The 27,989-nt window shown below is 42.3% G+C and overlaps 1 protein-coding gene across 2 annotated transcripts in view; it reads right to left on the bottom strand.

Moving 5' to 3' along the window:
* LOC140389628 (serine/threonine-protein kinase ATR-like) overlaps window positions 1-27,989 on the bottom strand; it is a 119,840-nt gene that overhangs the window by 33,454 nt on the left and 58,397 nt on the right. The window contains exons 27-39 of one of the 2 annotated variants that reach the window (XM_072473912.1): window positions 26,325-26,532; window positions 23,379-23,557; window positions 18,784-18,948; window positions 16,864-16,955; window positions 15,918-16,009; window positions 14,677-14,854; window positions 14,404-14,589; window positions 12,828-12,987; window positions 9,358-9,540; window positions 7,772-7,914; window positions 5,687-5,784; window positions 5,357-5,595; window positions 482-3,027 (exon numbers count right to left, since the gene is read on the bottom strand). In XM_072473912.1, the coding sequence (XP_072330013.1) occupies window positions 2,998-3,027; window positions 5,357-5,595; window positions 5,687-5,784; window positions 7,772-7,914; window positions 9,358-9,540; window positions 12,828-12,987; window positions 14,404-14,589; window positions 14,677-14,854; window positions 15,918-16,009; window positions 16,864-16,955; window positions 18,784-18,948; window positions 23,379-23,557; window positions 26,325-26,532 (1,953 nt within the window). In that variant the 3' untranslated portion in view covers window positions 482-2,997. Of the gene's footprint in view, window positions 1-481; window positions 3,028-5,356; window positions 5,596-5,686; window positions 5,785-7,771; window positions 7,915-9,357; window positions 9,541-12,827; window positions 12,988-14,403; window positions 14,590-14,676; window positions 14,855-15,917; window positions 16,010-16,863; window positions 16,956-18,783; window positions 18,949-23,378; window positions 23,558-26,324; window positions 26,533-27,989 lie in introns of those variants that run through there. The other variant, XM_072473911.1, reaches the window with a different exon arrangement.

Genomic DNA, 27,989 nt, shown 5'->3' with positions numbered 1-27,989 from the left:
CCATGCTGTCCTTCTTTATCCCTTACACTCGCATCCCTGAGCTAAATCTTTAACCTTTGGTAAGATGTATGGGCAAATTGCCAATCAACTTTATAACACAATTAACTTTTTGTTTAATCGACTCCGGTTCTCTGGCACCAACAGTGCTTCCTTAATTTCTTTACAAGTAAAATTAGAATTCACGAATGGAAAATAGTGTCCAGACAATGTAAATTGGTAGTCCACAGTTTTTCCAAATACAATGGCCTTGTCAGTTTCCATGTCAAGTTTAATATGTGCTTTCTTCATCAATGGTCAGCTCAATAATAAAGGTATTTTGCTGGATATCATCCCTGCGAAAACATGATTCCTTCTGGCAATTTTACAAGGAATCACGATTCTTCTCAGTGATTTAAGAGTATTATCATCCCCCAAATCTGAAACTCGTGGAACTTCCAAATTCCTTAACTTTGTTCCAATCTTTTCACTTAAAGAGCCCAGATAACGTCTCAATCAGTTTATTCCACATATTGTACATGTACTTCCACTATCTGATACAGTAAAATTGAAGGACTCTGTGACCAATGCCATCCTCACCGGACTGAAACTTCTTGTTACTAAAACAATGCCTTCTCTTTGGTCAATATTTTTCTCTTCTACGTCTGAGTCTTCTTTCGCGTGTTTGATTTCAAACACCCTATTATATCGCTTAGGACAGTTTATTGCATGATGGAATTTTGAATCACACTTAAAACACCAATTGACCACACCATGGGCATTTCTGGGGTTCATTTTTCCCCAATTCATTCTACCTTCCATAATTGTTAAAGGTGTTCTGTCCTTGTTATTTTTAGTTATAAATATTCTTTTGTATTGACGCTTGTGGCGTTTCTAGATCACCTCTCCCTCCCATTAACATTGTGCTTTCCATTGTCTGTCTTATTGTTGATCGGCTCATTTGTGTCATGATGGCTGGCGGTAAGGAATGTTTTCCAAGGAACTTTGGGGCAGGGTTCTCCGACCCCCCACCGGGCCGGAGAATCGCCGTGGGGTGGCGTGAATCCCGCCCCGCCGCCGGCTGCCAGATTCTCTGGCGCCGTTTTTTTGGCGGGGGCAGGAATCGCGTCACGCCAGTCAGGGGCCGTTGGAAGTGCCCCCCCGGCAATTCACCGCCCCGCGATGGGCCGATTGGCCGCCCGTTTTCGGCCGGTCCCGCCGGCGTAAATTACACAAGGTCCTTACCAGTGGGACCTGGCTCTGCGGGCGGCCTGCGGAGTCCTGGGGGGGGCTCAGGGGGATCTGGCCCCGGGGAGGGGGGGGGGTCCACGGTGGCCTGGCCCGCGATCGGGGCCCACCGATCTGCGGGCGGGTCTGTGCCGTGGGGGCACTCTTTTCCTTCGCGGAGCGGCTGTAACGGTCCGCCATGGCCGGCGCGGAGAAGAACCCCCCTGGGCGGCCCGACGCCGGAGTGGTTCACGCCACCCCTCGGTGCTGGTACGGGCCGCCCCACCGGATATCGGAGAATCCCGGCCTTTATTCACAGCCTCTTACATTTGTTCTAGCAGGGTACGTCTTTCCGCAAATCTAACTCCCGTCAAAACCAGAAGCCTATACATATTTGTAACATTAGACCAGTCCAATAACTTGAAAGCCAACACTGATTTGAGTAATTTCAGAATGGAGTTTTTGCAGCCTTGTATAAATCTGCTATATTCCATGGCGCACTCTTCTGTGGAGGTATTCTTCAACTTTCTAAATTTGTCAAAATCTGACCAGGCCTCATAAGCACTTCATAAGTCATCCTTCTCGTAAATCTTATCCATGAAAGTTAATTTTATTTAATTACTTAAATTTAGAGTACCCAATTATTTTTTTGTCCAATTAAGGGACAATTCAGCGTGGCTAATCCACCTACCCTGCACATCTTTGGGTTGAGGGGGTGAAACCCACGCAGACATGGGGAGAATGTGCAAACTCCACACGGACAGTGACCCAGGGCCGGGATTCGAACCCGGTTCCTCAGCGCCGTAGGCAGCAATGCTAACCACTGTGCCACGTGCTGAAAGTTAATAATGTATCCAATGTATCAGAAGTTAAAATGCTCCGGCTCCAATTCGGAAAATACCTTGCGTCTTATTGTGCTTTTGTTCTGAAACAAATGTGCCAAGGCCATTCCTGGTTACTTCTTGGGCAAGGATGTAACCCGTGTCCACGTGCTAACTTTATCCTTCCATTGGTCACAGGGTTGACACTCATTAAACAATGGTGGGTAGCCATACCCTGACATTTTACACTTCGATTCAGCCATTTGTTTTCCAAGCCATTCCAAATTACTCTTCAAGGTTCAAACACAGCCTTTCATCCGAAGAAATCTTAGTTTGCAATCCTTTTTACTTACTATCAGGGAGCATCTTCCACTACCGTTAAGTTCTGATGGTATCTCTGTTAGAAGAACTAGAAAACAAGTCTTGACTTCTTCAACTCTAACAATCACTATATATGTGCAGTCTACCAAACAATAAGTGTGGTCTATTAAACAATTAAAGGTCCAATTCTAACTTATGCATTGTGGAACATTCATTCTTTTCTAACTATGGCTGCCCCAGTGTCCAGCTCCATTTTCACCGGCTAATGGTCCAGTAATGGAGTGACCTAATATCGGTTTGTTGCACCAGAAATAGCTAGCACATTTAATGACAGTTCAACTTCGGACTGTGAATCAAGTTCCTTCTTACATCCTTCTTGTGCCACGTGGACACTTCTTCCTTGATTCAGCTTGCCACTTATTTTATTTGGCTCGTGCTTCCTGCAACTTTTGCCTGAAGTCAGTTTCTTTTTCCATGCAATGTGGCCCTTCCTGCCACAATTTCCACGCATGATGTCTTTGCACCAACAATCTACTGTTAAGTGCCCAGTTTTTGCACACCTATGGCAAGTGTGAGCCTAGCCTGTGTTTGTGTTAAGAGTTTCAGTCGACATTTTGTGAATTCTTGTGCCTGAACTCAACAGTTGAGCTTCTTAAAAGCAAATTACTGCGGATGCTGGAATCTGAAACGAAAGAGAAAATGCTGGAAAATCTCAGCAAGTCTGGCAGCATCTGTAGGGAGAGAAAAGAGCTAACGTTTTGAGTCCAATGACTCTTTGTCAAAGCTAACAGAGGAAGTGGGAAATATGCCATACATTTTTAAGAACGACCTTGCTTTTTTTCTACCCAAAACAAGGCATAACCCAAGCTCAGCCTGTTTAATTTTATGTTTTGTAACACCCCCAGCTTGAAGTTTGTTGCTGCTGGATACTTGCTACTCACGGCTCCAGAATTTGTTTCAGGCGGAGCACATAGCAGACTTGTTTCCTTTAGATTTCCAACCATTGCAGGTTGTTTCCTTTAGATTTTGTGGTTCATCTGGCGGCTGTAACCATTGTTTGGCTCCCCATCGGCAGCTTTCATGAAGCGGTGATTTCAGTTATTTATTATTTCTTTGGATGCGTACAAACGCTGTTTGCCTACCTCATCGCCAGTTTTTCTGTGCTGGATTTAACGTCTGGTCTGCAGGACTTGGGAGGTTTAATCAAAACTTGGGAGCTGTATTTAGAAGGTGTTAACACGGCAGGCTGCGATGTTAGACTTCCCGTTTGACCGCATAAACGGCTGGTGACGTCCCACAATCGTTCTCTTAAAGTGCCCCTGTTCAGCTACAAGCTGCTTGTGAGGAAACGCTAAAAACACGATGAATACACAACGCCACAGCTCTGCAATTTTCTTTCCCCCCCCCCACCCCCCAAGTGCTTGCCCAATTCGATTTGGAAAACCATGACCACGCCCTCAGGCATTGGATTCCAGATCCATGCTACTTGTATACATTTCTCATGTAGCCATTAGTGCTTTTGCCATTCAGCTTATATTGGTGAACCTTCAGCCCACAGGAATGGTTTCATTCTAGCTCCTCGTTCTGCATCCCCTCATGAGTTTCAATCAAATCTCATCTCAACCTTCTCTTCTCCAAGGAGAACAGTCTCAGCTTCTTCAATCAATTCACACAACTGACATTCCTAACACTAGAACTGTGCCCGTAAATCTTTTCTGCACCCTCTTTAAACCTTTCCTAAATTATACCCAGAACTAGACGCAATACACCAGTTGAGCTTGCAGCCAGTGTGTTGTAAAGTTTCATCGTAAAATCTTTGCTTTTGTACTCAATGCCTCAGTTTAGAAAGCCCAGTATCGCGTAGGCCTTTTTAACCACTTTCTCAATGTGCCAAGTCGCCTCATGCACAATATGCTCAAGTCCCTCTGTTCCCACATCTCCTTCATTTTGAATTACCTATCCTCATTCATCTTACCAAATTGTATCACTTCACTTTTCTCTGCATTAAAATTCATCTGCCACACAGTCATCCGTTCAACCAGTCTGTTTATTTGTACTCTTGTGATCCATCACTATCCTCGTCACAGTTCACTATACTGCCAAGTATTATATCATATGCAAATTCTGAAATTGTGCCCTGCAGATCCATGTCGTAGGTTATCAGAGAATTTACAGTGCAGAAGGAGGCCATTCGGCCCAGTGAGCCTGCACTGGCCCCTACAAAGAGCACCCACATCTCTACCCTATCCCTGTAACCCAGTAACCCCACCTAACCTTTTTGGACACAAAGGGCAATTTAGCATTCCCACACTTTACTTCCTCTCACCCTATCAACGTATCCATTTGTTTTATTTGTTCATGGGCTGTTCACTGGCAAGGACAGCATTTATTGTCCATCCCTAACTACCCTTAAAAAGGTGGTGGTGAGCCACCTCTTTGAACTGCTGAAGTCCACGTGATGGGGCAGCATGGTAGCACTGTGTCTTCACAGCACCAAGGTCCCAGATTCGATTTCCCACTGGGTCACTGTCTGTGCGGTGTCTGCACGTTCTCCCCGTGTCTGCGTGGATTTCCTCCGGGTGCTCCGGTTTCCTCCCACAGTCCAAAGACGTGCAGGTTAGGTGGATTGGTCATGCTAAAATTGCCCTTAGTGTCCAAAAAGGTTAGGAGGGGTTATTGGGTTACGGGGATAGGGTGGAAGTGAGGGCTTAAGTGGGCTGGTGCAGACTCGATGGGCCGAATGGCCTCCTTTTGCACTGTATGTTCTATGTCTATGTAGGCACACTCTTAGTGCTGTCAGAAAGGGAGTTTCAGGTTTTATATCCAGTGACAGGGAAGGAATGGCAAATAGCTCCAAGTCAGAGTGGTGTTCATTTTCTAGATACTCTTAAATGAATATTTGCTATGGAAGAGAACCACTCCATGTGGTAGTGAATCCTACATTCTCACCACTCTGATTACACACAACGTTATTCATTCAAATGTAATTAAATGATGTAACATCTAATTACCTTGCAGACGGCTGTCATCATCCACATGGCCTGCTGGGGATAAGCCAGGAAAACCTTCACAATAATGCCCTTCAGACGAGCAAACACATCATCATGAAAATGACAGATTCGTGAAATCAGTTGTGAAAATGCCGTCAGAAATTGGTAGGGAGCCAGGTGGTTAGTGTGATCCTCTATCACCTTGTTAATCTTTTCGAGATCTGTTCTCATGGCAATGCGATCAGCAGTTCGCCCTGGTGCTGGACAGAAGATATTTGTTCAGACTGTGAAAATCATTAAAACATTTGCTTTACAAAGGCAGAAAGCACATGCATATTAAAGCATTCTTACCTTTTTCCAATTCATAGGCTTTTGCTCCATAGTCAAGCCACAGTGATAGCATTCTAGGCATGGACTGGTAGATGAACTGATTTCCAAACTGCAGGGAACTGTCATTCAATATTTAAATACGTATTAAGCATTTTGATACATCATTAATTAAATGCTTTCATACAACAATTCACTCTGTTTATTCTCAATCTTTGTGTATTAATGACACAAACCTACGCCCAGTGCTGAGTTAATGTGCAACGTCAAACAAAAAAACAATCTATATTCTGACCTTGATAGTCTGTACATATATTTTGTTGAACAAATAGGAGATTCAGTTGAGAAATACCCAACTTGGCTTTGGGAACAGAGGCTAACAATTTCACAATATCTGGTAGCTATTTTGAACTGTTTGCTTTGCTCAGCTGATAGCACTCTCGTTGCATTAGACGTTTATAAATGCACGCCTCACTCCGGGAACTAAGCATAGAATGTGTAAAGAGCCCAGATGAGTTGTTTGCTCTCTCAGATGAGTACAATGATGCTTTGGCACTTTAGCGGAGGGAGCTTTCCCCCAGTGTCATTGTCAATATTCACAGTTCAACTCAGAACGTCAAAACAGATTAACAGCTCAGTATCTCATCGTTGTTTATAGGGCCTTGCCGTGCACAAGTTGGCTACATTGCTTGATGCAAAATAAAAATAACTCTCAGTTCAACAGTAATTAATTGTCTGAAGTATTTTGCCGGTCCCGAGGGCACGAAAGAGGATATTTGCAGGCTCTTTTATCTTCTTGAAGTGAATATTGATTTCAGGATTGACAGTAATTGCATTTTTATAGAATACAGATAAAAGTGATTGAGCAGTTAGTGCAGGAGGGGAAAAAGTGAGAAAGGTTATAAAAAGCAAAATAGGGGCTTTTTTCAAGTAGTTCCACAGAAAACATTTAATTAATGGTATCCTTGAAATTTTTTCTGAATTAAAATTTAAAAATGTAATTGTTTTTATCTTACTTTGACAAATCCTGAGAGTTAATTGAAATTATATAACAAGGTTGGTGACACTTGGAAGTAAAATAAAAGTAATAAGCAACGTAGTTTATCGTTTGGGCTTCAGAGACATGGAGATGTAATGCTGAGCTTTAAGAATGGAGAAATACATTTGTAAAAGGAAATTTGTTGCATTCTGTTTAAAATTTTCAATTCAATTCAAGACCTAGGTCAAAGTAGCATATCAACAAAATCTTTTTCATTCAAAAGATACACATCGACATTTTTAAATATAGAATTAACCTTTCTTGAAATATTTCAACATCCAGATCCACAGCAATGTGGTTGACTCCTAACTGCCCTCTGAAATGGTCCAGCAAGCCACTGGGTTCAAGGGCAATTAGGGAAGGGCACCAAATGCTGGCCCAGTTCACATCCCATGGAAAAACCTTTTAAAAAGTTGAGTTTTCAGAGGTGGGGCTGATTTCTAATGCACATCAACAGAAAACATTCCCATTCCAAGCATAAATATAGATTGCCATATATTGCCAACTCAGAAACAAATTGTTGTAATAATAATAATAATCTTATTATTATGCAATGAAGTTACTGTGAAGAGCACCTAACCGCCACCTTCCAGCGCCTGTTCGGGTACACAGAGGGAGAATTTAAAATGTCCATTACCTAACAGCACATCTTTCGGGACTTGTGGAGAAAACCCACGCCGACACGGAGAGAACGTGCAGACTCCGCACAGACAGTGACCCAAGCCGGGAATCGAACCTGGGACCCTGGAGCTGTGAAGCAACAGTGCTACCCTCTGTGCTACCTTGTAATTCACATTCCTAACTTGTTTCTGAAGAACATAAAGATAATCAATTATCCATCGTCCACAAGGGACTGTAGGCATATCTCTCTTTCTGTTTGAGAGTGTCAAATGGTTATGTAGCTTGAGGGTCATCACTCCACATCAAGCATGGGGCACAGTAAGGAGGTTGGCCTTCATGAACTACCACACCTGGTTTAGGGCTTGAACCTGGCCTTTGGATGTTGTTCTACAACACATTCAAGCCATCTAGCCACCTGATAAAAATAACCAAATAATCCAGACACCTACGTTCCAAAATGAAGGACGATGTAGCGAATCAAATCTCCCTGCTTCTCTATCTTGTTATCGGTCACCATCGGCATCAATTTGTCATAATACTTCGCCAAGTAAAAATGTCCATCTTCCCAGTCTGGCAACAAAGTGGTCACTTCCTGTAAACATTGAAAGTGATTTGTGAAACTGAGGGATGTGCCAAGGAAATAGTATCCATGCTTAAAAAAGTCACATCTGCAAACCACTGATCATCTGAAGAGAAATTGGAAGAGAAATAAGGCACACAGAAGTTGTCATATATTCCATCTTTATGAAATGGAAAAGCGAAGGCCTCATCTAAGTCTCAAACTTTTCAGAATTAAATCTTGGATAGTTCTCTGGCTACACAGCTGTGATGATACGAGCATCACCATCTTTACTTCTGGCCACTGCCTACTCTGTCACTCACGATGGCGTAATGGAGCAAAACACTGGAACTGTATTATGTACGGTGTTGACAACAAATACAGCCTGTCTTAATATGTTCCTGTTCTCTTTAATTTAATTGTCACCTTCAATGCTGATGTACATTCAAACACATCTGCAAACAATGATAAAAATAATTTCTGAAATTATAATATGCTGAAATTTGAAGTGTTAACAGTACTGGAGCTGTTCTACCCCTCCGTCGTTTCTGTCTCACACCATGCCCCACGCTCCAGGATAATTCTTGAACCAATATAAATTCTTCAGCCAAGTTGCTCAGATGTGTGCAGAGTTGGCTTTCCTATATTATTTATTCTTTCTCTATGCCGAGAGGCTGAATAGATTCAGACTGTTTTCATTAGAACGACGGAGGTTGAGGGGTGACCTGATAGAGGTCTACAAGATTATGAGGGGCATGGATAGAGTGGAAGAGCAGGCACTCTTTTCCAGGGTGAAGGGGTCAGTCACCAGGGGGGGCATAGGTTTAAGGTCCGTGGGGCAAAGTTTAGAGGAGATGTGCGAAGCAGGTTTCTTTTACACAGAGGGTGGTGAGTGCCTGGAACGCGTTGCCTGGGGAGATTGTGGAAGCAGATACATTAATGGCATTCAAAAGTCATCTTGACAAATACATGGATAGGATGGGTATGGAGGGATATGGCACAAGGAAGGTTTTGTCCAAGGTTATGACCGGTACAGGCTTGGTGGGCCGAAGGGCCTGATCCTGTGCGGTATTGTTCTTTGAAAGCATGTCCCCATACAGGTCAAAAGCTTGGAGATTTGCTGTGAGGAGAAGCATAGGAAAACTGTATTTTTGGATTTTTTTAAATTTTAAGAGCACTGTATATAACACTTGCTTTTAGAGTATTTAGAATGTGACAGCTTTGAACCACATTCAGACTACAATCGTACATAACTATATTGCAAGCCCAGCGTCTTGAGTTTCACCTGGCTCGAGGTGAAGTATCACTTCCTTCTCCAAGAGTTTCATTCTGCTTCACTCCAGAGTCAGGTCAGAACCAGGCTCCAGATATGTGCCAGAAAGTCAGAGAAGGTGTGAAGCAAAACTCCATTCACATCAACAGGACGGTCGCTGTTATAAATCTAAGCGCAGACGCACCCGAGGATATTTCAGTTACCTTATACTTTTTCATAACCGCGTTGCTTTCAAAGTTAGCTGTCTCTTCCATAAAACGGCCAACCAACAGCACAGCTTTCCCCTTTATTAAACAACTTTTATCATCACTCATTTCTGTTTCTGTTTCTCCAAAACACAACTCAACACCTTTCTGCAGGACAATTAAAGCTTGGTGAACATCCCCCTGAAGAAAAAGTAAAACAATTTAATTACACAGGATTAAGTTACAAATGATTGTCTATATCGAATAAATTTCTTCACCCAGAGTGGTGATCCTGTGGAATTCTCTACCACAGAAAGCAGTTGAGGCCAAAACATTGTATGTTTTCAAGAAGGAGTTAGATATAGCTCTTGGGGCTAAAGGGATCAAAAGATATGGAGGGAAAGTGGGCACAGGTTACTGAGTTGGATGTCAGCCATGGTCACAATGAATGACGGAGCAGGCTTGAAGGGTCGTATGGCCCACTCCTGCTCCTATTTTCTTTGTTTCGAAGAGGAATTACATCAATCAATATAGATCCAAATAGCTTTTCTTTGCTATCAGTCAACACGCTGCCATTTCATCCACAGATCTCAGGCTTCATTATAATCCTCTTTTCTGTGAGCTGTAATCAAAGTAAATACCTAGCATGCACGGATAACCAGCACAAAAGTGATCTTGAGTTGGAAAAAATAATGGTGTCATAAAGGTGACCCAAGTATCATGAAATTCATATCATTGTAATTAGAGGTTTCCTGTTGTGGTTGGAGCTGAATTAAGAACTGCAGGATTTTTTTATGGACAAATGCGATCTGAATTAATTATTACCGTTAAAAGGAATAATCTAACTGAACTACAGCAGTCATTCCATTTTTGCACATATGTCACAGAATTCATAAAGCACATTAAAAGCCATTTTCACTTGGAAATTACAGACGGTGGAATAAAATTAAACTCGTCTCCAGACAGTAGCAAGGCCTTTGACAAGGTACCGCATGGTAGGTTGTTGCAAAAGGTTAAATCTCATGGAATCCAGGGTGAAGTAGCTGGTTGGATACAAAATTGGCTTGGCGACCGAAGCCAAAGAGTGGTTGTAGAGGAATGTTTTTCAAACTGGAGGCCTGTGACCAGTGGTGTGCCTCAGGGATCGGTGCTGGGTCCACTGTTACTAGTTATTTGGATGAAGCATGGTTAGTAAGTTTGCAGGTGATACCAAGATTGGTGGCATAGTGGATAGTGAAGAAGGTTATATAAGATTGCAGCAGGATCTTGACCAACTGGGCCAGTGGGCTGATGAATGGCAGATGGAGTTTAATTTGGATAAATGTGAGGTGAAGCTTTTTGATAGATCAAATCAGGGCAAGACCTACTCAGTTAATGGTAGGGAGTTGGGGAGAGTTACAGAACAAAGAGATCTAGGGGTACAGGTTCATAGCTCCTTGAAGGTGGAGTCACAGGTGGACAGGGTGGTGAAGAAGTAATTCAGCATGCTAGGTTTTATTACCTATGGGCTGGGACTTTTTTCCCAGGAGTGTAGGAAGCTTGGGGATGATTTTATAGAGGTGTGGAATCCATGGTATACTGTACCTTAGCAAGGGACATGAGTTAGTATGAAATCCATAATATCCTGCTCCTTAGCGAAGGACATACGTTTGTTTCTTAGTGTGTGATGCAAGTCTGTGGAGACAGGACATGGGGATAGCCTTCTCAGCTATGCACTTTTCTGTAAACTACCGTAACCTCCAAGGGAAAAGGGGAGATGATTACATAAAAGGAAGATGGAAATACTTTGCTCTTCTATTGGTCAGTTGCCCGGTCTACTATTAGCTAGAATTACTGTCCTTTCATTGGCCTAAAATGAAAGTTTAACTGTCATATTATTGGTGTGCATGACATGCAAATGAAGGATTAGACTGCAACTGTAATTCTATTGGTTAATCAAGCTATAAATGTTTCTGCTTGATTGGACTTAGTAGAGTGAAGCAGTGTACCCACTGGTTTGCTCTCCGTGTGCACATGTCAATAAAGATTGATCAAAGAGTGCTCCTGTGTCTGCCTTGTAATACTTCGACAGAGGTTTATAAAATAATGAGAGGCATAGATAAGGTTGATAGTCGACATCTTTTCCCAAAGGTAGGGGAGTCTAGAACTAGAGGGCATAGGTTTAAGGTAAGAGGGGAGAGATACAAAAGAGACCAGAGGGGAAATTTCTTCATCTGGAATGAGCTGCCAGAGGCAGTGGTAGAGGCAGGTACAATTTTTTACTTTAAAAAAGTTAGACAGTTACATGGACAGGGTGGGTATAAAGGGATATGGGCCAAATGCAGCCAAGTGGGACTAGCTTAGTGATAGAAGCTGGGCCGCATGGACAAGATGGGCCGAAGGGTATGTTTCCATGCTGTAAACATCTATATCTCTCAGACATGCTTTGCACAGGCACATTCCAGAAGGAGGAGGATAACAGTCTTTTCCCACCACAGGTACCTTGAGGGCAACATGAGTGTCCGGGCGTACAGGAAGGATGTGACAGGAATGAGCCTTTCGCACTGCCAACCAAGCTACACCTTGGTGCTTGTTTGAAAGTCCTGGCAATAAGGCAGCCTGCCAAATTACTTTGACAGTCTGCTCAGGGAACCATCCGACACAATCTACCACAGACTTGTCCAACGTTTTCACCTGTCCAGTTTTTTTCCCTCACTCAAGGAGATTTCAGAAAGTTAAGGTTTGGCACAATGTTAAATGTATTTTTAAAAAAATAAAAAGCAGTCCCTCCTTTCCTCCCTCTCTCTTCGAGCACATACTCACCCCTCTCACATATACACACACACACATGCACTCACCCCTCACACACATGCAAGCACAGGCACACTCACCCCTCACATACACATTCAACCCTCACACGCACACTCACGTCTCTCACACACGCACACTCACCCCTCTCTCATACGCTCACGCTCACCCACCCTCTACACAAACACACACAAGACAGACAAACACAGAGGGCTGGAAAGGGGTAAAAATCAAAGTGCAACAATAAACAAATTCGCAAAATGCAATTTTAATTAAAATAAATCAATCGATAATGCAAGAACTCACTTGCCCTAGCTATAAGTAAGGATGAGCTACAGTGTATGGCGGATGGGAGACCAGGATTGACAATGACACTGTCAAGTCTGGATATATAGCTGAGGAATTCAGCATTGATAGGCAGAAGTAGGTGCAAAAGCGGGTGATTATAGGGGTACAGTTAAATTTATAATTGAATTATAAAACCAGTATGCTTGAGTTTAATTCAGTCAAATTGTGCAAACTGCAGGCCTACCTTCTTATTCATCACATAAGTCCTATTCTGAAATATCCTCACATTATTGGTGGTTAACAATATTTAGGAATATTTTTGAAATTCCAACATGCATGAGACATGGACCCCTTTTTTTTTCTCGCTAAAGTAAAGTTTGCAAATGGTGCTGCCTTGTTAACCTTAAACTTACCTTGGACCAAAGCCACTTTGCTCTTTCAATGTAAAGCTCAGGTAATCGGTACTCTCCTGCATTCAAGAGCGCATTGTATGCAGTTTGGTGATGACCTGCTTTCCTGGCAACCCTGGCACTTTGCAGCCAGCACTCTCCAACCAGCTCACTGTAGTCCGCTCTATTTGCAATCACATAGATTTAAAATCTCTGAACACAATTTTTTTTAAACTAACTTTTTGATCTTTTTAAAAAGTCACTTCAAATACTTATAATTCCATATAAATATCATGTAAAATATAAAGGTTTTCCCTCCCTACATATCATTCTCTACCCACTAAATTGATTTCCGGACCTCACATTAGTTGAAACCAGACATACACCACTCACATTAGTTGAAACCAGACATACACCATGTACTGAAATAGCACCAAACCTGCACTTCTACCATTGTATGTACATGGCAATTCTATAAAGCTTATATAATGTACACACAACTGCTACATAATATTTCACTTAAATAAAAGTCTCACTTATAACTTGTAAATATCAAAAATATATGGTCGTCTTGTGACACCCGGGAGATGTTAGGAAATTGGATCGAAGATGCAGTGTGCAATTTAGGGGTTAACAGTCTGAGGGTAAAACTACGAGCTCCCACCAGGACGGCCGCGGACTCACACCGAGTTCCCGACGGGTGGGACCATGAGAGAACCACGCCGTCGGGAACTCGGCCAGTTACACTTGGGAAAATCGCCGTGGGGGCCTCTGTCAATGGCCCCCTACCTGCACCGCGTAGACCACGCACGATTCGCAGCGATTCTCCGGGGGCCAGAGAATCGCGGAGCGGCGAATTTAGGCGTCGACGCCCATTCTCTGCCCCCGCGCCGATCGTGATTTTGGCGCGGAGGCTTGGAGAATCCAGCCCAGGCTTTTGGAAAGGAGATTCACAAACAGCAGGAATATGTTCTGTAAATGTAAGTATAATTTTTGCCTGCCTCTGTTAAGTGGAGTTGTGATCTGTATGTTCATTCTTCTGCTGTTTAATGCAAAATCATGTGTCAGGGTTAAGAGATATGTGCAAGCTGTTCTTGTTAGGTTTGAAGTTTAAAAGTATAAATATTGCTTTTCTTTTGTCATACTAAAGTTTTGTTTGTAAATATAACCAAGCCCTATTTCTCATGCAATCACTCCTGGAGCAAATCATTCCTTCCTCACAGTCTTAAAAATAGAAAAAATGTTGCAGTTCTTGTCCAGTATCTTAGCCACTGGTTTGGTGTCTGCAAAACCTGTCAGCTGTTTTTGTATGGCTCCCAATTAGGGACTCAGTTGAATCTAGGAATACATATCTGGCTTCTGTGGAACTTCACAGAATTAATTTCACATTTGTTTTTACATGTATGCACAGCCTGAAGCACTCTTAGACATAACTGAAATAAAACCTTGGTAGATGCAAATCCAACATTATTGTAACTTGGAATAATCCAGACTTCTGAGAGGCTCTTTTAGCCAAGCAAATTCCCACCATAATTTAAATGCCCCATTTCTGAATTAATATTTCACCACTTAAAATCATAAACTAAATACGTTGACATACGTTTTACTGACACGGAGCAACGCTCTGCGCAATGCCAAGACTGGCTCCTTAGCCCGAAAGGAATTTTGAGTCATTTCTAGACGAGCATGCCAGTTGAGAGGATGCTCATGTTCTTTACGATGTATCTCAGGCTGCTGGTGAAGAAGTCCTTTGACACTGTGCTCCAGCTCACACAACATGTGTAGTCTGAGTAAAGGAAAATGACTCTGAATTAATAATTAATTAATACGCTTGAAACAGAAATATCTAAAGCAAAGTCAATTCTAACAGTACCTGACAATATACTCATAGCCTCGCTGATAGGACCCACGTTCAAAACTTGCTGCGGAGAGAGGCACGATCTGTTCCGCTCGAGTGACCTGCAATTGTTCATAGAAACCCTCGGTGTTGCTCTGTTTAGCAACAAGCAACAGTTGCCCAAGTCTCACGCTCCAAGAACAGGATTTCCTCTCTGAAAAGGAAAGTATTGACTACAGCTGATCTTTTGCAGGATCATTTCACATTAGGTTCACTTTAAGCAATGGTTGCAATGCATACTGCACCATTAGAGGTTGCTTGTCATAATGTTCACAAAGTACAAGTCCAGCAAATGGCTAAAGGATTTCCTACTTTAACAACTCAATATTACCAAATGCAGCATTTAGGTCAGAAAGATGAGAGTGAGAAAGCAGAGGCAGAAATATTCCTGAGAAACAGCAAGAAACAAATCTATTTTAAAATTAGAGAACACACAAATATGGCCCAAACATGTTCTGGTTTCTAGGGTATGCTTTAGTCATGTTCCAGACCAGAATGTATGAAAGTAGCAAAGTGTGGTTTCACTACAATTCTATATAGAGTATTTATGGGTGGAGAAGAAATCATGTAATAATAATAATCTTTTTTAGTGTCACAAGTAGGCTTACATTAACACTGCAATGTAGTTAATGTGAAAATCCCCTCGTCGCCACACTCCGGCGCCTGTTCAGGTACACTGAGGGAGAATTCAGAATGCCCAGTTCACCTAACAAGCACATATTTCGGGACTAGTGGGAGGAAGCCAGAGCACCCGAAGGAAACCCACGTATAAGCAAGCTGAAAGATCAATTTTGAGCCTCTAAATCTAGCAGTATGATATCTGCATTTAAGAAGTTGATTTCTATATTGCACTTTCTTAGTTTTAATTACCAATGCCAGGGAGATATAGGATGGTGGTTGGAATCCATGGCATTCCACACAGCACAGCACGGATCTTCAATCTCAGCTTGGGGGCGGGGACAGGGGGTGGAATAGTGGTATGAAGGAAAATAAGACGACGCTGCAAACTTAATCTTACACAGCCACTGTCATTGATAAAGAAATGCTTGCCTGTCCTCTTGGCCAAAGAAAGGTGTGCAACAAAGTGCACGGAGAAAGACAAGGATTTGAATGGGCCTAATGGGAGAACATTTCACATCTCAATATTATGCTGGAATGCTAATATCCATTTATAATAATTTATTCCGAGTCGCTGAACTTCCGTCTACTTTTATTACCTGTCGTCACATAATTCTGCAGCAAGTCCCATTGTGTTAGTTTCCACGCCGCCTCCACTCTGTATGTGTTCAATTCAGAGGTCCACTCAGTCCTGTGAATAACAACTAAATGTAATGTGTTCACAAATTCCGTTAAGTAATATATACCAGGTTAGTTTTTGTTCATTGCATAGACTTCACAGCAGGCTAATATGTTCTTCATTTGACCAGATCTCATTTTCACCATTTAAAAACATTCTACAGCTGCTCAGATCGAAATGCCTTGCTCACATTATAATTTAGCAACACATAAAGTAACTAAAAATAACAGAAGGACACAATTATAAACTGAATCTTAGTTTAGTTTACTCTTGTTGAAGGAAAGAAGCAGTTTGCATCAGGACTTGGGAATCAGAAATTGTTGACATGTTGTTTCTACATGAAAAGGTACCATGTACCCAACATAAAACTACACTTTCTTGCATTTGTCTTGTGGTAATTTAAATTTGATTTTATAATATGGACTGTGAAAAATAAAATTAAAAAAATATTTTTTTCAAGCTATGATTGTAAAACCTTTTATAGAATCCTGAAGTTTTGAATAGTATGTCGGCACTTGAATGCAACAAAATTAATTCACAGGTTAAAAATGCATTATTTATATTAAATCTGCATACGACACATAATAACTTCCAGGGAGGAGAAGGTAATCAATATTCTGATACCAAACCACATCCCCCACAATAAACACCATGCAATGTCCTTCCAAATGTTTTTTTTACTTCTGTTGGCATAATTAAGGGACCAGAGCATGAATTTCTCAATGTTATTCATACCCTTAATAGTTACTGGGTGATCAACGGAACTTGACCATCAGAAAATATTAAAAATATGTAACTTGGATATGCTTTCAACAATTTGAACTATTTGCAAAATCAACGGATTTAAAAAGCCGAGTAGATTATACCTGCTTGCAAGCACTCCATTAACCTGAGTGATTACTGTAGACAGCTGACCAAGTCCGAGCATAGATTTCATCAATCCATGGTAATGAATAATCTGATTTAAAACAAAAGAAAGCCACTGTCAAACAATTTCTTGCAACAACCACATAATAAGTATTACTTTGGTTATAATGATGACATGTTTTTAAAAGTTGAATAGAATTAAGTCACAGTGGTTCTTTAGCGGTGCTGAAGTGGTTTGTTATCTCTATCATATTACCAATGTGGAGATGCTGTATAAAGGCCAGGATTTTCCCTTCACAAAAGATGGCAATGGGGTGGAAAGTAATTGGAAGGTGTTACTGCTCCCATCTCCTCATATCTTGCCCACAAAAGCTGTTCCAGAGTTCAGACAGTGAATGGCCAGAACATTCAACTGTGAGAAGGAAAATAATTCACGTGCCCAGCCAGATAGTGTCTTCACCTGCAAACCATCCTTGTGCACCAACCAGCAGGACCTGTGGCTTGTTCTAATCTTACCTAGTTTAAAGGTATTTGTCACACCTCCACTGGTGCTCTGATTGACTTCAGTTAATTAAGCTCCAACAAGGAGCCAAACTTTGAATCTGCCTAATCTGTATGGTTCAGAACCACAGCAGGCAGTGCATTTACCTCCTGGTTCACAGAGACCGGGTGTAGAAGCCAGGTATTTCGAATACAACTAGTATAGGTAAAAGATAGCTGTTTAAGCATAAATGTTGAGCCCCAGTTTTAAATACCCATTTATACAGCATAATTCACTTTTACTGAGGTCTGTTGTTCTGGCAAATGCATATTTTCAAAGACAGTGTGACATTAAAACAGCACAGTTGCAAGATAATTTGACACTGCTTGTGCTAATTGTCAAGGCCAAGGGATTGAATACACAGCAACAGGAAGGCACCATTGTTCACAATGCAGATAACAGCTAGGTCAGAAAAGCTGATGTTGCACATTGAAGATGGACGGCTTGCCATCAAATCAAATGTGTTTGAGTCTAACCCAAACCAATTAGGATTATATTGGGGTGTGATTAGATGACTTAAGACAGATATGAAAGTGTATAACTGAAAAGTTTCCCCCGCCATTTTAGTGTGTTGTCTGTGGTGTATTGTCTTTGGGGGTGTGTTGTGCGAAGATGTCTTTGTGTTGTCTTTCTGTTAGTTTAGTCAGTTTTGTCCTTTATAGACTCCATTTTAGAGATGTCTTTTGGGGGTTCTGTCAGTCTAACAGTCTGTGTCAGTGATGTTAGTTCACTTTTGACTTTGAGTTTGAGTTTAGCTGAAGATTAGCTTTCTCTCTCTCTTTATGTTTCATTGCCAGACTTTGACCTTTTAAAAGTTACTTTCGAGCTGTCTGCCTAAGCAAAGAAAGATAATGTCTGTAATTCTCTGAAAGCTTCGAATTGTCTACGAATTGCCTTTTAAATGACTTTCAAATTGTAATCAAGCGACTACAAATAAAACAATTATTTTTGGCACCTGAGAAGTTTATACTGCAAATTTCTGCTGAGTTCCAGTATTCGCAAAGTGCTACTGATAACCGAATAGCAGAGATGATATAAATTCCTTCAACTATACACAGTCGAATAATACAAGGAATCGAACAACTTAACACAGTCTACAAATATTACAAATCTTACAACTTGTCGTATTGCGCCAGGACTTGATTCATCAACTAAGCTTCCCCCAAACTTGGCGTAGTTCGACAGGTTAAGATCCCTATAAATTAAAGATTCCTTCACCAGGCATAATCAATTATCAATATAACATTTTGAAACTAACATTCATCCTCACGCTTCAATGTTTAAAAAATAATTCTAGTTGCAGTTTTGTATCAAAAAAATAAAGTGGTCCTCCCAGTGTTGAGTAACTTATCTTGAATGAGTTTTATTTGGCACTTACCTCATCAGGTTCCAACTGAATAGCCCTGTCGTAGCAGGCTGTGGCATCTCTCAGCAGTCCGCTGCTCTCATGTTCCAAAATTTGCTCCCTCAGAGATCGCTCTCCTTTACGGATTGCACTAACTCCAGCTACTCCATCTGGCTCATGCATTGCTGCATATAGCTTCTGTATTTGGAACAAGAAAATTGTCCTTAATGATGTTCTGCGAATAACATGGGATGCCATTTTATCAACTTTATCGCACTAGCTTTTTGTTGTTGTTGTTATTACGCATGAATCAAATATATAATTAATCTTCTCTACACACTGCACCTGCTCATTAAGGTTGTCTTTGAGTCCACAAAGTTTATTCACGGATAGACTTTTTTGTTTTGGGAAGGGCACTGATCCCAAAAGTGACAGGGACGGAGTACACGGCTATAGCTATTTCGGATCACGCTCCACATTGGGTGGACCTGGAGATAGGGGAGGAAACAGAACAGCGTCCATCCTGGAGAATGGACATGGGATTATTGGCAGATGAGGGGGTGTGTTTAAAGGTGAGGGGGTGTATTGAAAGGTACTTGGAACTCAATGATAATGGGGAGGTTCAGGTGGGAGTGGTCTGGGAGGCGCTGAAGGCAGTGGTTAGAGGGGAGCTGATATCTATCAGGGCACATAAAGGAAAGCAGGAGGGTAGGGAAAGGGAGCGGTTGTTGAAAGAACTTCTGAGGGTGGACAGACAATATGCGGAGGCACCGGAGGAGGGACTGTACAGGGAAAGGCAAAGGCTACATGTAGAATTTGACTTGTTGACTACGGGTAATGCAGAGGCACAATGGAGGAAGGCACAGGGTGTACAGTACGAATATGGGGAGAAGGCGAGCAGGTTGCTGGCCCACCAATTGGGGAAAAGGGGAGCAGCGAGGGAGATAGGGGGGGGGTGAGAGATGAGGAGGGAGAGATGGAGCGGCGAGCAGAGAGAGTGAATGGAGTGTTCAAGGCATTTTATGAAAGATTATATGAAGCTCAGCCCCCGGGTGGGAAGGAGAGAATGATGTGCTTTCTGGATCAGCTGGAATTTCCTAAGGTGGAGGAGCAGGAGAGGGCGGGACTGGGAGCACAGATTGAGACGGAGGAAGTAGTGAAAGGGATTGGGAGCATGCAGGCGGGGAAGGCCCCGGGACCAGACGGATTCCCAGTTGAATTCTATAGGAAATATATGGACTTGCTGGCCCCGCTACTGATGAGAACCTTTAATGAGGCGAGGGAAAGGGGGCAGCTGCCCCCGACTATGTCAGAAGCAACGATATCGCTCCTCCTAAAGAAGGAAAAAGACCCGCTGCAATGCGGGTCCAAAAGGCCTATTTCCCTCCTGAATGTGGACGCTAAGATTCTGGCCAAGGTAATGGAAACGAGGATAGAGGATTGTGTCCCGGGGGTGGTTCATGAGGACCAAACTGGGTTTGTGAAGGGGAGACAGCTGAATACAAATATACGGAGGCTGCTAGGGGTAATGATGATGCCCCCACCAGAGGGGGAAGCGGAGATAGTGGTGGCGATGGATGCCGAGAAAGCATTTGATAGAATGGAGTGGGATTGTTTGTGGGAGGTGCTGAGGAGATTTGGCTTTGGAGATGGGTATATCAGGTGGGTACAGTTGCTGTATAGGGCCCCGATGGCGAGCGTGGTCACGAATGGACGGGGGTCTGATTATTTTCGGCTCCATAGAGGGACGAGGCAGGGATGTCCTCTGTCCCCGTTATTGTTTGCACTGGCGATTGAGCCCCTGGCCATAGCATTGAGGGGTTCCAGGAAGTGGAGGGGAGTACTCAGGGGAGGAGAAGAACACCGGGTATCTCTGTATGCGGATGATTTGTTGCTATATGTGGCGGACCCGGCGGAGGGGATGCCAGAGATAATGCGGATACTTGGGGAGTTTGGGGATTTTTCAGGGTATAAATTGAACATGGGGAAAAGTGAGTTGTTTGTGGTGCATCCAGGGGAGCAGAGCAGAGAAATAGAGGATTTACCGTTGAGGAAGGTAACAAGGGACTTTCGGTATTTGGGGATCCAGATAGCCAAGAATTGGGGTACATTATATAGGCTTAATTTAACGCGGTTGGTGGAACAGATGGAGGAGGACTTTAAGAGATGGGACATGGTGTCCCTGTCACTGGCAGGGAGGGTGCAGGCGGTTAAAATGGTGGTCCTCCCGAGATTGCTTTTTGTGTTTCAGTGCCTCCCGGTGGTGGTCACAAAGGCTTTTTTCAAAAGAATCGAGAAGAGTATTATGAGTTTTGTGTGGGCCGGGAAGACCCCGAGAGTGAGGAGGGGAATTTTGCAGCGTAGTAGGGACAGGGGGGGGATGGCACTACCGAGCCTAAGTGAGTACTACTAGGCCGCCAATATTTCAATGGTGTGTAAGTGGATGGGAGAAGAGGAGGGAGCGGCGTGGAAGAGATTGGAGAGGGCGTCCTGCAGTGGGATTAGCCTACAAGCTATGGTGACGGTGCCGCTGCCGTTCTCACCGAAGAAATACACCACAAGCCCGGTGGTGGTGGTTACATTGAAAATATGGGGGCAGTGGAGACGGCATAGGGGAAAGACGGGAGCCTCGGTGCGGTCCCCGATAAGAAATAACCATAGGTTTGTTCCGGGGAGAATGGATGGAGGATTTGGAGCATGGCAAAGAGCAGGGGTAGCACAATTGAGAGATCGGTTCGTAGATGGGACGTTTGCGAGTCTGGGAGCGCTGACGGAAAAATATGGGTTGCCCCAAGGGAATGCATTTCGGTATATGCAACTGAGGGCTTTTGCGAGGCAACAGGTGAGGGAATTCCCGCAGCTCCCGACGCAGGAGGTGCAGGATAGAGTGATCTCAGAGACATGGGTGGGGGATGGTAAGGTGTTGGACATATATAGGGAAATGAGGGACGAGGGGGAGATCATGGTAGATGAGCTGAAAGGGAAATGGGAAGAAGAACTGGGGAAGGAGATTGAGGAGGGGCTGTGGGCTGATGCCCTACGTAGGGTAAACTCATCGTCCTCGTGTGCCAGGCTAAGCCTGATACAATTTAAGGTGTTACACAGGGCGCATATGACTGGAGCACGGCTCAGTAAATTTTTTGGGGTAGAGGATAGGTGTGCGAGATGCTCGAGAGGCCCAGCGAATCACACCCACATGTTCTGGTCATGCCCGGCACTACAGGGGTTTTGGGTGGGGGTGGCAAAGGTGCTTTCGAAGGTGGTGGGGGTCCAGGTCGAACCAAGCTGGTTGGCTATATTTGGGGTTGCAGAAGAGCCGGGAGTGCAGGAGGCGAGAGAGGCTGATGTTTTGGCCTTTGCGTCCCTAGTAGCCCGGCGCAGGATATTGTTGATGTGGAAGGAAGCCAAACCCCCGGGTGTGGAGACCTGGATAAACGACATGGCAGGGTTTCTAAAGTTGGAACGGATTAAGTTCATATTAAGGGGTTCGGCTCAAGGGTTCACCAGGCGGTGGCAACCGTTCGTTGACTACCTCACAGAAAGATAGAGGGAATGGAAAAGAAGAAGACAACAGCAGCAACCGGGGGGGGGGGGGGGGGGGGGGGGGAAGAGAGAGAGAGAGGAGGAGGAGGAGGAGGAGGAGGAGGAGGAATCGGACAGACTCTCAGGGATGTTAGTGTATATGTATAGGCACTTGTTTTAGGTAATGTATATTGGACTGTTGGATTGTATCTTTGGAGAGTATTTATTCTTGACCAGGCAGTTGCCATTTAATTTGGTTTTTGTTTCTGTTCATATATTATTTATTTATTTGTTTAAAACTGGCCACTGTTATTTATATTGCTTTATTGTTGTTTAAAAGAAACACTACGTACTGTTATGTTTGGCCAAAAAATCTTGAATAAAATATATATTTTTTAAAAAAGGTTGTCTTTGAGAATCATACAATAAGTGCATGATATCCTGTTTTATGTAATCAGCAACAACCCTTGAAAATGTTATTAACAATGCACAATAGTGGGGAGTGAGTTATAAGAAGATTACAGCTCCTTAAGTCTTCTGTTTCATGAAGTATCAGAGATTTAAAGAAATCTCTTCTCACCTTGTAATCGATCAAAAAGCATGATACAAAATCCAGCTTTGTGTTAGAATTAGATTCTGTGATGGCTGATCGATCATGGTTTATGGTTTTAATAATATCATTTTAATAATATAAATAAATAATAAAATAATAATCAATAATATACATAATAGTAACAAAAAAATAAAATAAATACAATAAACATGAATAAATAATATAAATAAAAACAAATAATAATAAATAAATAATAATGATTATTGTTATTTATTTAGTTTTATTTGTTAATTATTTATTAACTATATTTATTTATATTATTTATTTATATTATTTAAAAGGTATTATTAAAACCATAAACAATGATCGATCAGACATCACAGAATCTAATTCTAACACAATGCTGGAATTTGCATCATGTCTTTTCGGTCGATTACAAGGTGAGAAGAGATTTCTTTCAATCTCTGATATTTCATGAAACAGAAGACTTACTCCCAAATTTCTCAAGTACTGACCATTTTGGAAATTTCTATTACTTATCTACTTCTTTGACCTGCAAAAATCCAAGGTGCTGCTGAATGTTCTCTTTCTTTTCTGTGATGAAGGATTCAAAGTGCATCACTGCTCGAGTATAAGCCTTGGATCGAAAAGAAGCCACGGCAAGAGCATCCTGGGGTATGAGGTCCAGAAAAGAGGTGACATTTTTATACTCCTTGTACTCTGAGCTTGAAACTGTAAAAAAAAACACAGCCCAATGGTAGGCAACTGCATTTATTGCGATATCACTCTGTACATGAAAGAAATGCTGCACACTATTTTCTCTGAAGTAATTTCTACAGAACTTGCAAAAAGAAATCAACTTCATTGCCTTAGTTGACTTTTTCTTATTAGCATACATCAATCAACAGGGAGATTTACCAAGTGTAATACTGCACCTTCTCATTAACATTGCTCTTCTTTATAAAACAACGGGCGAGTTTTCCCAGGTATCGGCAAAGGCGATAGGTGGAGAAAGAGACGATAATGGCAGCTTTCTCCGCCATATAGTCTGGGACTCGGGGGGAAAAAACTTCAAAGGGGTGGCTCCCATGACGTATCCCTGGTGGCGCACGTATCTGATTCGCCCGCACAGCCAGCAACTTAGACACACGAGGATCAGGGTGTCACGTTTAAAAGACGCCTCAGGTTATAATACCTAGGTAGTGCCGGGGCTGGCAAGGTAATACCAGGGGGTGCCTGGGTGGTACCAGGGGTGCCCGGGTACTACCCAGGCATAACCCTCTCCCCACTGAGTGCAACACGCACCTAAGCTCCCCGGGAGGTCCGCTCATCAGGTGCATGCGTTCGGAGACAAGTCTGACTTCATGCCATTCTGCCATCCCTCCATCATGGAGGCATTTTATGATGGGTTAGGGGGATGATTATGGCGTACGAGCCTGATAGTTACATGGTAATGTATTCAAATGAGGTTCCCGATATTCATCGTCGGGAAACGTTCCCCATCACTTACTGGGGGCGGAGACAATCACGTCACATGTTTCTACCAATGTAAAACGTGACTTTTCACTTCTCGTGATATCATAATAATAATGTTTAACACTGCAATGAAGAGACTGTGGAAATCCCCTAGTCACCACACTGTGGCGCCTGTTCGGGTACACGGAGGGAGAATTCAGAATATCCAAATTACCTAACAGCACGTCTTTCGGGACTTGAGGGAGGAAACCGGAGCACCCGGAGGAAACCCACGCAGACACAGGGAGAATGTGCAGACTCCGCACAGACAGTGACCCAAGCTGGGAATCGAACCTGGAACCCTAGCGCTGTGAAGCAACCGTGCTAACCACTGTGTTACCATTTTCCGTTCCCATTACCAAAGCCGTCTGATGTCCTGGTCGCAGGCCAGAGTGCTCCTGAGGTCACCAATCTCCCACCAGCAATGCATGATTTTAAAAAAGTCTTGTTTCCAACTACTCCTGTCCTTCTCCCAAGGCAAGAGATACTGAATAGATTTATGCTTTTCTGTCAGTTAGCTGAAGTGATGACATGACTGAAATGTCATAAGTAATGATGCATCAAGCATGCGCAGTAGCAGGAAGAATATTGCTGATATTAGTGACTCAATGTAACTAACATTCAGAAGTGTTGGAATGTAACACTGACAAATGAAAGCTCTTCACTTCTACAAGCATACCCAAACAAATTTCTGTCAAAGATTTAAAAAGTTCAAGTGTAAACCTATGCAAAACATTCAGTTCCGAACATAGAGCTACAGAAGAAATTTATTGCGGTGTGAAGCTTTTAAAAAATTATTTAAAAATCTTTATCAAATTTGGATAATTTGGGAATAATACAGTTGTTACTTTTGGGAAAAAACCTAGGTTGTAATTTCTCTCCCAGGCATTCTGGCTATTTTTTAAGATTTGAATTTGAAAAGTGATCAATGCAATTAATACCTTGAAAGAAATGGGGGGGGGGGGAAAAACACAGCATAAATCTGTTACTAAGGTATCACATAATACTGATTACATTCAATCGTGAAGTGACAAGCAGAACAGATTTGCACAATATAATGGCACTACCTGTATGCAATTCAACTGTAACTCTTCTATCTAGCAATGGACAACAGCCAACAAGAGCTTGAAATTAAATCAGGACTTATTACAGGATGGCAAAGCTAAATACAATGTATGTTAGATAGATAGCCAGTAAGCCAAGTTATTGTTCTAGTGTGCATATCCCCACAGAGAATAACAGATACCTGGAAGTGGGTACATACATACAATCACATCCAGAGGTTCGGATAGAATGAGGATGCTCATCTAAACTCTGAAATAAATGACTGCATTAAAATCATTCACATCTGTTCATGTTTTTGAACTGCACATTTTGGGCTTTGTTAAAGCAGTTTTACTTCCTCCCTGTTTTTTGGCAACTAAACATTGGTGGGTTAGCAACAACAGCCAGAAAGCTCAATTCAAAGTTAATACGAATTAGAAATGCTGCAAGTTAATAAAGTAACAATCTGCAGCTGTTACCAGAAAGTAACGGTAAGCACGGAAAGTAAGCACGGTAGCACAAGTGGATAGCACTGTGGCTTCACAGCGTCAGGGTCCCAGGTTCGATTCCCCGCTGGGCCACTGTCTGTGCGGAGTCTGCACGTTCTCCCCGTGTCTGCGTGGGTTTCCTCCGGGTGCTCCGGTTTGCTCCCACAATCCAAAGACGTGCTGGTTAGCTGGATTAGCCATGATAAATTGCCCTTAGTGACCAAAAAGGTTAGGAGGGGTTATTGGGTTGCAGGGATAGGGTGGAAGTGAGGGCTTAAGTGGGTCAGTGCAGAACCGATGGGCCAAATGGCCTCCTTCTGCACTGTATGTTCTAAATATAATGATTTATTTTTAAATGGTTATGGGCAGTTCCCATTTTGAAATGCCTGGACATGTCTCATACACATTGCTTCTGAACAATCATCAAAGTGTGTTAAATTTTCAAGACTCACCATTAGGACCCCCTCTGTCCTTGCTGGATCTGCCAAGGCTTTTCTCGGAGCTCAGAGTCTGTAATTTGTGTCTGGACCACTGTGCAAGATGATCCAACATAGAGAAAACAGTCTGTGTACTCAGCTGACTGAGATCTGATGCACTGTCTTGCAACCTCCTATCTGATGCCTCATCGTGCTTTAGGACGGCCATCATCTCTGAATATACCTGCAGAAGAAATAAAAACATTGTCACGTGAGAGTCCCTTTAAGAAAAGTGTGTTTCATCAAATGGCTGCAGTGATGTCATTGTGTGGGTGGAGCTGGAATGTGATTCTGTATTTTCCTTTCGTTTTGAGCTGGGAGCTGCAGTGTGTCTTAGTTTTGTTTTCAGTTTAAGCTGTATTCAGACTACAAGGATGTAGGAGTCTCTCTCTCTCTCTGTATGTTAAAAAGGTATTCAGATCACTTCATAATTTAAAAGTGATACCTGCTTTCTGTAGAGATTTCCAACCTGCTGTCTTTGTTAAAAAGGGTCTTTTGACTTATGGATGTTGTTAGGAAAGTTATTAAGGGTTAACTATAGAGTATTGTATCTCTGGGGATTATCAGTGTTGGTAGTTGATAAACTGTTTACTGTATGTTTATAAAGTGTTCACTGAATTCATAGAATAAACATTGTTTTGTTTTTAAAAAATACTTAAGGTCTCTGTTGCATAACACCTGGAGATTGGACCCTTGTGCTCCACATAACCAAAATCTATTAAAAGTTGTAGGTGAGGTGAACTCCATCATATACGTTGGTGTTCTCTAAACCCTGGCCCATAACAATCTATTCACGAGAACTATTTTCTTTTTTAAAAATAAATTTAGAGTATCCAATTCATTTTTTCCAATTAAGGGGCAATTTAGCGTGACCAATCCACCTACACTGCACATCTTTGGGTTGTGGGGGCGAAACCCATGCAAACATGGGGAGAATGTGCAAACTCCACACGGACAGTGACCCAGAGCCTGGATCAAACCTGGGACCTCGTGGCATGAGGCAGCAATGCTACCACTGCCCCACAAGAGCCATTTTCAACTGGACACCAAGCTCAACCAATTAAATCTTTCAACAAAGGGCTTGATCAGACTGAAGCTAAACTCAATATTGATTGCTAGTATTTTTATGTTCAATATTTTAGCTTTGAGATTGCCAACAGATTCAAGAAAATTAGTCGCTGGACAGCTCATAAATTTTTATCTTGCACACCATGTAAAACAGATAGTCAGGAATAAAACTGCTGCAATGTTAGAAGCAGATTTACTTTGTAACATTAACCTTCCAGGAATGACAAACAATTAAAAGAAGTTTAAGGACTTAAATTTTATTCACCCGAGTGTTATTTTCATCTAATTGTTTTTTCTGAATATAAATATATCGTGGCCAAACTTTTCCTACCCATTTCCTCAAATTTAAGATTTGGAATCTTTTTTGCATGGACTGGTGTAATTATGTGATGTATTTATGTCATTTTTGCCTGCCAATCAAAAGTTTGTACAATGGATGACGATGACCTGATCCAGTTAAAAATCATGGCATTTTATATACTAAATCCAGGAAGGGCTGTTGAATGAGTATACTATGGGTTAGCTTGAGCATGACCAATTTTTACTTTGAAATCCAATAATGTTTGGTAAGAA

The sequence above is a fragment of the Scyliorhinus torazame genome, chromosome 14, assembly GCF_047496885.1.
Source record: "Scyliorhinus torazame isolate Kashiwa2021f chromosome 14, sScyTor2.1, whole genome shotgun sequence".
NCBI lineage: Eukaryota > Metazoa > Chordata > Chondrichthyes > Carcharhiniformes > Scyliorhinidae > Scyliorhinus > Scyliorhinus torazame.
Note: the sequence above shows the minus strand (reverse complement) of the source record. Positions and strands in the feature narration are given on the sequence as shown.